This window comes from Elgaria multicarinata, chromosome 6 (genome assembly GCF_023053635.1).
Source record: "Elgaria multicarinata webbii isolate HBS135686 ecotype San Diego chromosome 6, rElgMul1.1.pri, whole genome shotgun sequence".
NCBI classification, from domain to species: Eukaryota; Metazoa; Chordata; class Lepidosauria; order Squamata; family Anguidae; genus Elgaria; species Elgaria multicarinata.
The window spans coordinates 85,007,271-85,020,099 of record NC_086176.1 but is presented as its reverse complement, the minus strand read 5'-3'; the positions used below and the strand labels follow the sequence as shown (position 1 = coordinate 85,020,099).

At 40.4% G+C, this 12,829-nt stretch overlaps 1 protein-coding gene across 2 annotated transcripts in view; it reads right to left on the bottom strand.

Moving 5' to 3' along the window:
- The window catches only part of AGGF1 (angiogenic factor with G-patch and FHA domains 1), a 29,138-nt gene extending 22,621 nt beyond the window's left edge, over positions 1 to 6,517 (bottom strand). For both annotated transcript variants that reach the window (XM_063127959.1, XM_063127958.1), the window contains exons 1-5: positions 6,238 to 6,517; positions 3,853 to 3,955; positions 2,086 to 2,279; positions 980 to 1,111; positions 210 to 398 (exon numbers count right to left, since the gene is read on the bottom strand). In XM_063127959.1, the coding sequence (XP_062984029.1) occupies positions 210 to 398; positions 980 to 1,111; positions 2,086 to 2,279; positions 3,853 to 3,955; positions 6,238 to 6,390 (771 nt within the window). In that variant the 5' untranslated portion in view covers positions 6,391 to 6,517. The remainder of the gene's footprint in view (positions 1 to 209; positions 399 to 979; positions 1,112 to 2,085; positions 2,280 to 3,852; positions 3,956 to 6,237) is intronic.
- Between the last annotated feature and the right edge of the window lie 6,312 nt (positions 6,518 to 12,829).

The following is a 12,829-nucleotide window of genomic DNA, read 5'->3' as shown; positions in this document are numbered from 1 at the left end:
AGTACAATTCTATCCCAATGTGCAATTCAACAAATCTGAAAACTTTCAGTGCCAGTACTTTTTTTTAAAATATATAATTTATACAATATAAACCTTTCTTTTCAACATAGTTCATACTTACCAGTTATCAGAAATATGCTATAAATATGCTATAAGTGCACGACAGATGGCATTTTAATTTACTAAAAAGTCATTTGTTGAGAAGATACCTTATGCTCATTTGCCTTAAGCCATTCTGCATCTTTTCTTCTCTTTTTTCCTTTTCTGTCTTTGCTGTGCTGAGTAGTTCCAGTTCCATAAGACTGTAAATCCACTCGTGAATGGAACTGATATCTGCCACTCTCAACATCACAGTAGTAATAAATTCCAGTGGTTGGATCATAATATAGTTGGTTTTCCTTTAAGAAAATAGATAAAACACATCCCTTTAAACAATATAAACAGGCTGTGCACTAAAATAAGATCAGAAATGAAACTATGTGAATTTCTGCTTCATGTCTATAATGAAATTTTTGGGTTGTATCCAACTGTGTCATTCAATTATCAGAATGGACTTTGATCCAGCAGTACAAATTCTGTCAGCAGAATGGGGAGGGAGGGGATTTTCGGTGATTCCCCCTCCCCCTACAGCCCTCTGTATCATCTCCCACACTGTTCCAAAGTGTCCCAACCCTTCAGAGCAGATGGGGTGGGGGTGGTTCAAGAGTGAGGGAGAATAGCCAAAAATCACCTCCCTCCTTGTTTTCTGCTGATGCAAGCCTCTGCTGGATAAAAGACCATTCCATTAGCAAAGTGGTATCAGTTGAATACAACCATTCGAGTTTAGTTAATCCAGTATTTATATGGATATTACCCATTATTTTGAAACAAAAAACATAGTCAAATCACAAAATATTTCTCAGCAAAATTAGCAGCTTACATTTTTAGTTGATAAATAAGTATTTATTTTAGGTGAACAATGTATCAATTCAAATATTACCGAGTTATAATAGAATCCAGTGCTGTGGTCATAATATAATCCGGTGATTTCATCATATATAAATCCTGTTTGTGATACAGCAGCCTCAGCAGCAGCTCTCAAACTTTCTGCTAATGAAAGATCTTCTGCTTTCTAAGATTAAGAGACACAACAAAAATGATATTTATGTAGCACTTTGAAGTACACAATACGTTTTGCAAACTTTCTTTTATTCCTACTCATAACAACCTTACGAATGATACTGCTATCTCATTCTATATGAGGAACAGCAGCACAAAAATAGTGATCTGCCCAAGGCAATGAGTCCCTGACTGAGATAGAATCCAATTCCATGCCCCAAACTCTGCCCACTTGAAGATATTGCTTTATAAAAATTGCCAAGTGCACTTTCCCTGCAATACATTAGTACCATAAGAGTCAAATGTGAATTTCATCTTATTTGTCTTTTTAAAAGATATAATTCTACACAAAAATGTTAAGGCATCATTTTAATACAACTAATACGGATACAAAGAGTGTTGCAAATTCACCCAAGGATCTAGTTACAAAATCAAGGATCTAGTTACAAAATAAAGCAAAGTATACTTTATATACAGTTCTTAATCCCAACATCCCAGAACTAAAACTAGTTTCCCTACATAGGCATAACAGCAGATATCAATGCAGTGGGTGGGAGCTGCTAAATGGAACCAGGCAAGAGGTTTTTGTGGGCAAAAAATGGCCTTGTCAGTGCTGGTGCAATACAGCTGAAAAAGGTTTTGAGACATAAATGGGCCAAAGGCTAGCTGGACGGTTCTGTCTCTTTCCTTTCACACTATGCTGTTATCTTAAGCAGTATAAGGTATGATAAGATTTCAAATAAGAACACAGAAAGTATCAAGAGCCAGCATAGTGTATTATACAGAGATTATGTCTAGGTCAACAAAACTTAGGTTCAAGACTACCTACTCAGCCAATTAAGCTCACTTGCACCAGTGAGCTTCATGGATAATTTCTCAGCCCATTACAAGGTTGTCATGAAAATAAAATGGCACAATCATGTATGCCATCATTAACTCCTTGGAGGAAGAACAAGATATCAATATGATAATCAAAACACATCTTACCTGCACATCATGGATTACATTATCATGTTCTCCATGCTCCTCATGCTTTGTGCCATTGGCATCTGGGTTACCTAATTGTAACTGGTCTAAACAATTAGAGGGTGATCCTTCACTATCATTACTTGGCTGTACTGGTGCTCTGGATAAATCGTGAAGATCAGAACCGTTGTAATAATTATGGTAATAGTAATAATCTGCAAATGTTATAAATTAAATGCATTAGCAAAATTGTTTTACTTATTATAAAATAATTTATATAGAAATGTATACCCTGCCTTCTAATGTCTGTGCACCACCCAGATTAACTCAATTTAAAATCACATAACAATATAAAATAATACATCCAATAAAAATACAAAACTAATAGAAAGACTGGGATTATAAATGAAACAACCTTGTCACCTCCACCCTAGGTGAGAAACATTGACCACATTCAGACAACACACTAAACCATGCTGCTTAACCACAAAATGGTTAATGCATTCTGTTAACCATTTTGTGGTTAAGCAGCATGGTTTAGCTCTCTGGGCAGTTTGTGAACTGCCCAGAGAGCTTCGGCTATTGGGCGGTATAGAAATGTAATAAATAAATAAAATAAATAAATAAAATTTAGCATGTTATCTGAATGGGGCCACAGAAGGACCTCTCCTTCTTAACTTAAGAGACAGGTAGGTTGGTATGGAATGAGGCAATATTTCAGGTAATCTGACTGAAACTATTTAGAACTTTAAAGGGCATCCTCAAATTGTGCTCAGACGCAAATTGACAACCAGTGCAGATGTTGCAGGATATGTGATCTTATGGAAACAAGTCCACTAACATCCCTGCTGCTGCATTCTGGACGAACTGCAGCTCCAAAGACTCTTCAAAGGTAGCTCCACACAGAACATGTTGCAGTTATACAATCTTGATGAAACTAAACCTATGTTACCAAAGCCAGGTCTGTCCTTCCCAGGAATTGGCACACCAATCTAAATTGGGCAAAGGCACAGTTAAATTCAGGAGCAACCCCAAACTGTGAACAGGAATTTTCAAGGGAGTAGTACCCCATACAAAACAGGTTGAATTTGGCAGCTCTCAGCCAACCCATTAGCACCTCCAGGCATTGGCCTAGAACTCCAACAGGAAAAAGAGAAATAGAGCTGTGTATCATCTGCATATTTGTGACAACAAACTCTAAATCCTCAGATGACCTCTCCCAGCAGTTCCATATAGATGTTAAACAACATGAGGGACAGAATAAATTTCTGCAGGACACCATATATTAATGGCTAACATCAGCTTCTGAAACTGATCCCAAAGGACAAGTAGCACCACAGTACAGTATCTCCCAGATCCACCCACCACAAGCAGTCCAGGAGGATACCATAGTTGATACTTTTGAATGCCACTGAGACTTCCAGCAGAACCAACAGCAGCCTACTGGGATATGGAAACTAGCATTAAGCAAGTAGGTGCAAAGTGGATTTAGATTTTTAGTTTTTTTCTTTAAAAAAATATTATCATGAACTTCTGGTATCAGGCAAAATATAAGCTTAAAAGTTGGATCACTTGAAAAATGCATCAAGGATTATTAAAAAGCTTATATAACCAAACAAGTAATTTATATTTGACAGAAAAATGGTAGGAATTAGTTCAGCCAAACACTTGACATTTTCCCACCTCAGTACAATATTATTTTATTAATGAGATTAACACAATGGACAGATATCAGTTATCTGTTAGACTATTTTAACCATCATTGAAGTTGTATCATTTGATATCTACCAGCATGTAACCATGCAGCAGAGTCTTCGGTTTGTATTTCTATGCTGGATGTTGTCTTCTCACTTTTTTCACCATCACTGATTTTCTTATCAAGTTCTTCAACCTACAAAAGAAGAGAAATAATTATAAGATTGACCTGCAACAAAACATTGTGGTATGTCCTCATCCTTGAATAGGTGGTCCTGTTCAGAGTTCCAGCAAACCAGCCAGCCATATAAACAGTATAAAGAGTTCAAGCAAGACAATTCAGTCTTTTCTCCCTACATTCCAGCTTTACATATCTCATTTCTATCTGACATTTAACATTCTGTGGCACCTGCAAGGCACTGAACATGGTCAGTCCTTGTTGGCCTGTTTGTGGGGGAAGGAGGGGGCTGCACCCTCCTTTAATTTTTTTAAAAAATATTTCTGCATATTTCAGGAGTCACCTGAGTGTGCTGATGTCTTCCCCTTGTTTCTCAGTGTCTCATTTTTACTCCAACACTGTTGGTACTGAATTTGCTATTAGAGGGAATAATTACAGTTTACAATATACTAGATCTGTGAATGCCATCATAGTTAGCAGTATGCCTTAAGAGAAGTCTATACAACTGAAAACTAGCCTAAATCTTTGTAGGGTTTTTTTTGCCTTGCAAACAGATTGTATTGCTTATATGATATGCTTTTGTAAGCAAACACATATCACATAAACAAAATATTTAGTGAACTAAAATAGAGGAAATCATAACATTTCTCATTACGAGTTCCCAACAAGGCCAGAGAAAGCATAGCTTGCAGTGTGGAGGTCTTAAATTACTAGCAAATACTTCAAAAGAGAATACTAGATATTCATGCAGAGAAATAAAATTCAAGAGGAAGATACTTTGGTTACAGAGTAAAAACTAGGAGCATTCAGTAGACTTTTGATGTCTGTCATACTTTCTTACAACTGACAGCCACTTTTCACCATGAATTTAAACAATATGATTAAATTCATATTGTGAGAAGAGTTTATAAACATCAACAGGCATGTTAACAGCTCTGGATTGGTGCACCCATTAGGAAACTAATGCATAAATGTTTCCACATTACAATTGATTGTTTAATATTTAATTTTAAGCTTTGTATGTTTTATATTGGTTTCCTTAACAAACACTTTTATAAAACTTGGAAATCAGTAGTGGGGTATTTTCAAACTTTATTTTACTTTGTCAGCCCTAAATTATCAGTCACTTTCTTTCATCTATGTGTAACTTGTGTGTTTTACTTCTGTAATGTTCTGGATATTTTCTTTCTGTTACATTGTGATGACCTAGGGTTATAAAACTGAACTGTAACTATAACATCTTAGAGTTAATCTTGATATCTTTTATCTGCTGCTACTGCTACCTCTTACTGTTGCCTAATCTGTTTATTCTATCTTGTTGTTGTTGTTTTTTAATGATCTAAGCTGCCTGTAGTTGTTGTTTTTACTGTGGAAGGTATATGTTCAAAAGGCATTATGTAAATGGAAGAGCACCTAAAGGAAGAAAGTAAATATTGGGAAAAAGTAACAGTTGGGGACATCTATGGAGAAAGGGCCAAAGCTACCTATGAACGGAAGATTTTTTTCTGTGAAAACACATATGCACTCAAATCAGCAGTCTATCTGAGGAACAGCAATATCAGGATAATCTCTGAGGAAAAGAGAGCTCTTCATAGTAGTAACTGAAAAATGCTTTAGCCATTCTAGAGTAAGTTGTATTTGCCTGACTCTCCAAAAGAAGAAATAGTGACAACACTGTTGCCAGTGACACAAATTAGGGAAACACACTTTATTACTTTCATTATCTAAGGAATCTACAGTGTGGAGGGAGACTCAGAGTATCCTCTGAACTAAGTATACATACTTTGTGTTTTGCTTCCCGTCAATGTTTCAAGTGTGATGAGTAAACATTATAACTTAAACTGATAGTATGTTATAATTTTGTTAACGGTAGTTCTATTTATTAGTTTAGTTGTCGTAGTTTTACTGTTAGTAGTTTTAAACTTAAATCTATTTCTTGCCAGATTATTGCAGAGTAAATCCGGGTTCTAGTCTCCACTTAGCTATGAAGCTCTGTGGGTGGCTTTGGGCCAGTCGCTGACTTTCAGCCTAACCTACCTCACAGGGTGCTTGGGGGGATAAAATGGAAAGCAGGAAGAAGATGCAAACCTCCTTGGTTCCTTGCAAGTGAGAAAAAGGCAGGATTCAAATGTAATATAAAACAAACAAACTGCGCGCGAAGGGGTGAGTGGGTAGGTGGCTGGCTGGCTGGGGGTGGCGTCCTGTGGCAGCCTCGTGAGGTATAGAGGGGAGCCTCCAAGGCGGCGAGGCTGAAGGGCGTCTTCGCTTCTCTCCCCACTGACGCCCGGCTCGGCCCGTACCTGTCTCCGTAACTTGGCGGCGCTGGCCTGGGCTCTGAGGCGCAGCTTCTTCTCTCGCTCCAGGCGGCTCCGACAAGCGTCTAACTCCGCCTCCAGGGCAGCCACCTTCTCCCGCAGGGCCACCACCACCACCTCGGCGTCCGGCTCGGCCATCTCTCCGACTGTGCGAGGCCTCCTCAGCGGCCGGGGCAGGGGCGCAACCGCCAGGCGGAACAGGACGACGGAGCCAAGCGGCAGCAACGGCCGCCTCCTAGCGCCGCTGACCCCCCGGCGCCCCGCGCAGCCATGGCAGCGGCCGCGCGGACAGGCAAGCCGGCAGGCCCCGCCCCCGCCTGTCCCTTTCCCCGCTCTCTTGGCGGGTCCCTGTCGCCGGGGCTGGCTGAGAAAAGGATAACAATTAAAAACAACAACACCCAACTTTCTCAGGACGTCAGATGGCCCGGATGTTATTCTTATGGAAACAGGAAGTGACGCCGTATTTGGTGGAGCGTAGATCTTAACAAATACGAAACGGATGCAGGGAGCTGCAGTTTAGTAGTCTATTGACACACCGCAGTTATTTGAACGGAAGTCCGAATAGAGTTTAAGAACATAAGAGCTATGCTGTATAGATCATCTAGTCCAACATCCTGTTCTCACAGGGGCCAACCCAATGCCCACAAGCAGGACTTGAGTGCAACAGCACCCTCCTGCCCATGTTCCCCAACAATTGATGTACCTAGGCATACTGCCTATGAGACTATTGCATTTAAACGGAAGTGCATTGGGGCATGGTTGGTTGTTGATTAGTTTATTCTGATGGGCTGTAGCCTGCTTCAGCAGATGCATAGTACTACCCTCACCTGAGGGACTTATCTTATGTGCAAAAACAAAGAGCAGTGGTGGTGGTTCACTGGTGCAGCTAGGGCTGAACCTTGGGGTCAAACGGCCAGGGCCCTGCAGCCCAATACTCCCCTAACTGACCACCCAGAGTACAGTGGATGATGCAGGCAGCTCAGCAATAGCAATAAACTCCATTTCACTCCTGTAGCCACCGCCCCGCCTTCTTCCGCTGAGCTCTCCGACCCGGGTGGCTCTTTCACCGGCAGCAGGAGGCCGGCGGGGAGGTGGGTGGCGGCAAGGACGCGGCCGGATTCCCCAGCGAAGCCGCTGAGCCTGGAAACTTTTCGCTCTGTCCCCGCGAGGGGCGATGCGGAGCCGCCTCCGCCTTTTCTGGCCAGGATAGGGCAGGATCTACACGATGAGTTTCGGGGCGTACTGCAGGCGCACGCAAGCGCCTTCACGACAATGTGTAGATCCCCCCATGGATTCTCAATGTTCATGTTTACGGTTTTTACTCGCATCCCACCAACATTGTTATCTTTTTGGCGCCAGGTCAAGACTTTTCTCTTCTCCCAGGCATTTAAGTTTGTTTGCTAAGTTTGTTTGTTTCTTAATGGACTCCAGAACTGTTGTTGTTTAAATGGATACTGTTGTTTTTATATTTTTGATGGTTTTAAATTTTGTATACTTTTAATGTTCACTGGTTTTAACTTTTGGAAACCGCCCAGAGAGCTTCGGCTATGGGGCAGTATATAAATTAAATAAACCATACTGAGCAATTGTAAGGGCAAAGAGCCCTATCAAAGAACACTCCAATCTTGGAAGTGCCTTCCTGTACTAAACCCTGCTGAGCTCTTGCCGGCAGGGTGGGAGGAGCAGTGAAGGCATGTTTTGCCTCTCCATCCTGCAAAAAAGGAAATTCTGTTAGATGGGCCTCAGACCCTGACTCACTTCCCCTCTGTGCTGGAAGCATAATTTATTTATTTATTACATTTTTATACCTCCCTATAGCCGAAGCTCTCTGGGCGGTTCACAAACATTAAAACCATGAAGAGCATAAAAACAACCAACAAATTTAAAACACAAATACAAAATACAATATAAATAATAGTTGGGAGATGGGAGGGCTTAAGATCCCTCAGATCCATGGCCTCTCCTCTTCCTAACCACTGGCATGTCTCTAAATGAAGAAACTCCCATTTCTTCCCTCTGTAAGGTTGACGTTCCAACCTTGTAACGGAAATCATGGCGGAAACATCCTTGATGGTTGGGAAGAGCCAATAAGGGGGCTCCAACTTCAGAAAAACCCCTCTATTAGATTGTAAGCCTATGCGGCAGGGCCTTGCTATTTACTGTTTTACTCTGTACAGCACCATGTACATTGATGGTGCTATATAAATAAATAATAATAATAATAATAATAATAATAATAATAATAAGGTCAGAGCTCTGACTAAGGCCATAGCTAGACCGAAGGTTTATCCCTGGATTGTCCAGGGGTCAAACCTGTTCATCTAGGTGACACACAGGGGATCCAGTGCTCATGCAGGGGCAAACCCTGGATGATCCCAGGATAAACCTTAGGTCTAGCTGTGGCCTAAGACATCGTTGGGTTTTTTCTAGGGACAAGAGAATTGCTCTGTTAATAAAACAACACTATTTAACAGAGATTAGTTTTCTCTAACACACTTTAAATGTGGTTTACAAAAAAAAGTCATCTTTTTAATTATATCCAGTTTCTGAATGTGCTCTGAAGGAACTATTATCCTTTTGTTCAATTTGGTTGTTGATGTAGTAGAAATAGTTTCTTCTATTTTCAGATGTCTTAATGCTTCCATTATTATCCAGTAGGTGGTGGTGGTGGTGTACTGTTAACCTAGGATGGTGGAATCTTGACATCACATATTGGCAAAGCAGCTGCATTCCTGCTAACTACCATTCTTTAAGCAGAATCCATTTCAGACCAGCAATAATTATTATTTTTAATTAGAAAATATATTGAAAGAAAAGAAAAGTCTGCAGTCCAGAGATGATGTAACTGAGTGTTCTGATCAAATATGGGGTCAAGGTAGCTGCAGTGGCTGTTTCCACCTGTTTCTCCTCTGAGCCTTTCATTTGTTTTCCTGCTCCACATGCAATAGCAAACGGGACCTTATGCCCTGTGGGCGGAGGATAGACCAAAAGGACCTAGGGAATATCAGAAAGGCTTGACTGGCGTGTTTCAAGGTAAATGCAAGAAATTTAAGGTAAATGGGGAGAAATTTAATAGCTTTGTCCATCCCTAGTAAACACATGCCCTCTGGCTTGCAACCTGGCAACTCTAGAAAGAGATTCTGTCTTCACAAAATTGTAGAAATGTTAATATATTTATAATTAGATAGTGCTGGGAGTTGTAGGACTTTTTTCTGTCTAAACATGCATAGGATTGCACCCTCAGTTGCCAGCCTAGAGGAATTATCTTCTCCTTCCTGCTGAAACTGGATCTCTGATAACATTAAGTGCTGACCATATTGCATGTTCCTTTGGATGGGAGTTTTGCAAGGTCCCTCATCAGTTTGTGGAAGCAATCAATGTATGAGTCACCATGCTGACTTGACTCATGCCATCTCTGGTAATAACAGAAGAAAGGAACATATGCAATGAATATTTTTATCATCAATTACAGCTTGAACCCCTTTCTGCAAAGGGCAAATTTACCAGAATTGATTATACTTTTTTTTAGTTAGTTGTCCCAATGATATAACTGCCTTTAAAAAATATTGCTCAAAGTTAGCACTTTTTGGAGTATCAGAGACTAGGTTGGACTTAAGCTATTCACTCTTTGCTTTTCTGAAGTACCTGTTTATAAAAAGCAGTGTCACTTCAGAATGTAGCTTGTGTGTATTGGAGCAGGGAGCTAGGGGGTATCACCTGTTTGAATACATCCCCACGTGAAAAATGCCTACCTAGAAGGTAGCTAGAATCTTGCCATTCTCCCCCACTTGCATTTTGAAAGGGCCCATCCCAGGAGGGCTGTGCTATGTTCATTTTCTGAATATGTCAAATGACCCTCAGCGTCAACTCCAAGGCTGTAACAATGGAAATAACAGTGATATACCTCATGGTTGTTGTGGGGATGAAAGAAATAAAGCAATCTATTGTCTTGCTCAGCTATAGCTAGAGCAGGCTGTAAATGGTAAACAAATTTATACAGCTGAAGGCAGCTTTGTTCATTATGCATCTCCCAAATGGGAGATGTGAGAACATGGTCTTTTAAATAATATATTGTTGAGGGGAAACAGAAAGCACTGCTGGCTCCAGGTTTTTGAGTGCCCTTGGGCAAGACACCGTCAGTGCACTCCTCACTCAGTGAGTCTACAATAATAATAATAATAATAATAATAATTTATTATTATTATTTCTTACTAGCTTCTCCCTCTGGATCGAGGCAGGGAACAACATCAAATATAACAATACTATAAAATATATAAAACTGACTAAAAACATAAAACTACTACATTATTAAAATAACAGCCAGACATTTTAAAATTCGACTGGGCTGGAAGCGATCAGTCTTTATAGTTCTTTTTTTTAATTCAGAAAGACTGTTGAGTTGGCAGATCTCTCCTGGCAGGCTATTGGCAGCCAGTGAAGTGATTTTAAAATTACCACCATTGTCACCAGCTGCTATTGCTCCTCCTCCTGTTTCTCCCACTTTCTTGCTTGACAGAGAGCCAGTGAGAAAGCAGGCAATAGCATCTGCTGCTCCTCACCATTACCATTGTCTTGGCCAGAGTGAAAGAACACCTTCAGACCAGGGGGGGGGGGGGATCGATCACATTCCCTTACCGTGACTCTGCTTCCTGCTTCTCTTCTGCATTTGCAACAAGCTGTAATTACATGAGAAATAGAGCAACAACCACATGGCCCAAGTGGAGAGATCATACCTAAGGCTCCTCCTAAAGTTCGCAGCTTTTTCAATCTCTTCCTGCCATAATTTAGGAGTGCTGAGATTGGCAGAGATCTGTGCCCTGCCTCTCATCCTTTCCCAGATTATTAAGCAATTAAACATAGCCACACCTGCAGATAATAAAGCAAGTACTCCCAAATATGGAACCTTAACATTTCTGCTTTCAATGGGCTCTGGGCGGCATCCAAATAGGAAATCTTACTTATATATTAGCTAAGAAAAAAACCATGAAGCAAATTAGAAGAGTAACATGAAAAAGAATAAAATTACTGAGCAGTGATGAATTATCATCAAGTTAATTAAATTGGGAGCGCAAATTTAGTTGACTCACATTTCCTGGGAAATTCTTCAGGGATATCATTTATTAAGGAACAAGCGGAGGTGGTGTATCAGAATGAATAGGATTTATCGCCATTCAAAAATATGTTAAAGTATTAATCTCCTAATGCATTATTACCACAGGACTGTAATTTGGGGCAAATCAAGTGTAAGCTGTTGTAATAAGCGTGTTATGTAAGGAGCCTGGCTCTGTAGTCAATATGCACTATAATGACCTCAACTAAATTATTACTTTGAGGAGGCACGAATAGTTATCTCAAAATAGTTTCAACTGAAACCAACTGCAACTCTTGTGAATGCTGTCGTGGTCAGGGCATCCATGGATGTTAAACTTAGGCCACAGCTAGACCTAAGGTTTATCCTGGGATCATCCAGGGTTCGCCCCTGCCTGAGCACTGGATCCCCTGTGTGTCAACTAGATGAACAGGTTTGACCCCTGGACGATCCAGGGATAAACCTTAGGTCTAGCTATGGCCTTACAGTAAACTGGTTCCAAACAGGCTTTTCTGTAGATATTAGTGAACCAGACACTGAACCAGTTCAAACATGACAAAACTGAATCAGTTAAGTTCTCCCAACGCATGACTGTATTAACACAGATTCCTCAGGAGTGGTTGCCTATAGGAAATCTCCACCACCACCTTTAAACAATGTGCCATGCCCTAAACTAGAAGCCCCCTCAAATATATGTTAGCTTCAACATATGAGGGTGTAATGTTGAGCATTTGGAGAGCTGAGCTGTAAGCTCTCAACAAACAGGAAGGAGAGCCAATGGCCAGCCAATTCTTCCCTGTATGGAAATGTTCCAACCTGTAGTCCTGGGGCTCACCATATGGAGCATTTCTCAGGGCTTTAACCTTCATGCAAGCAATGTTCTAAATTGCTACAGTCACACAAGAAGGCTGCACCATATTCGTTCCTTCACATGTAAATTGACATTATGATTCAGGTCCCCAGAATCAACTGATTGATGGTTCAGGACTAGGAACATGCTACTAGGGGTGTGCACCAAGCACAAGATAAGTTTTAGACCATGATTTGGTAATTTTGAAACTAGCCTGATTTGGCTTGGGCTGATGTAGAGACCACTGGCTTGGGCTCTGGTGCAAATCCTAATCTGAATTTTCAACAATTTTATTATTTTCTACAGAGAGCAAAGCACAGGGAAAAGGGGGAGAAGGAGGGATTTTTTTTTACAAAACATCACATAGTTAACTAATAATATAATACACTACATCTAATAAAAACACATATACAATACATATAAGGCCATATTCCATTTGAGGCAATCTTCATGTCAGACATAAGCTGTCAATTACTACCCTTTAGCCAGCTCAGTGTTATGTAAAAACCACAGATTATGTATAGAATCCACACACAAATAGATCATTCTTTTGCAACTCTTGTATAAACTCTATCAGGGGTTTCCAGTCCAATACAAATGAGGTTGTTGATTTTTCTCTTACTAGCGCCCTAAGTTTC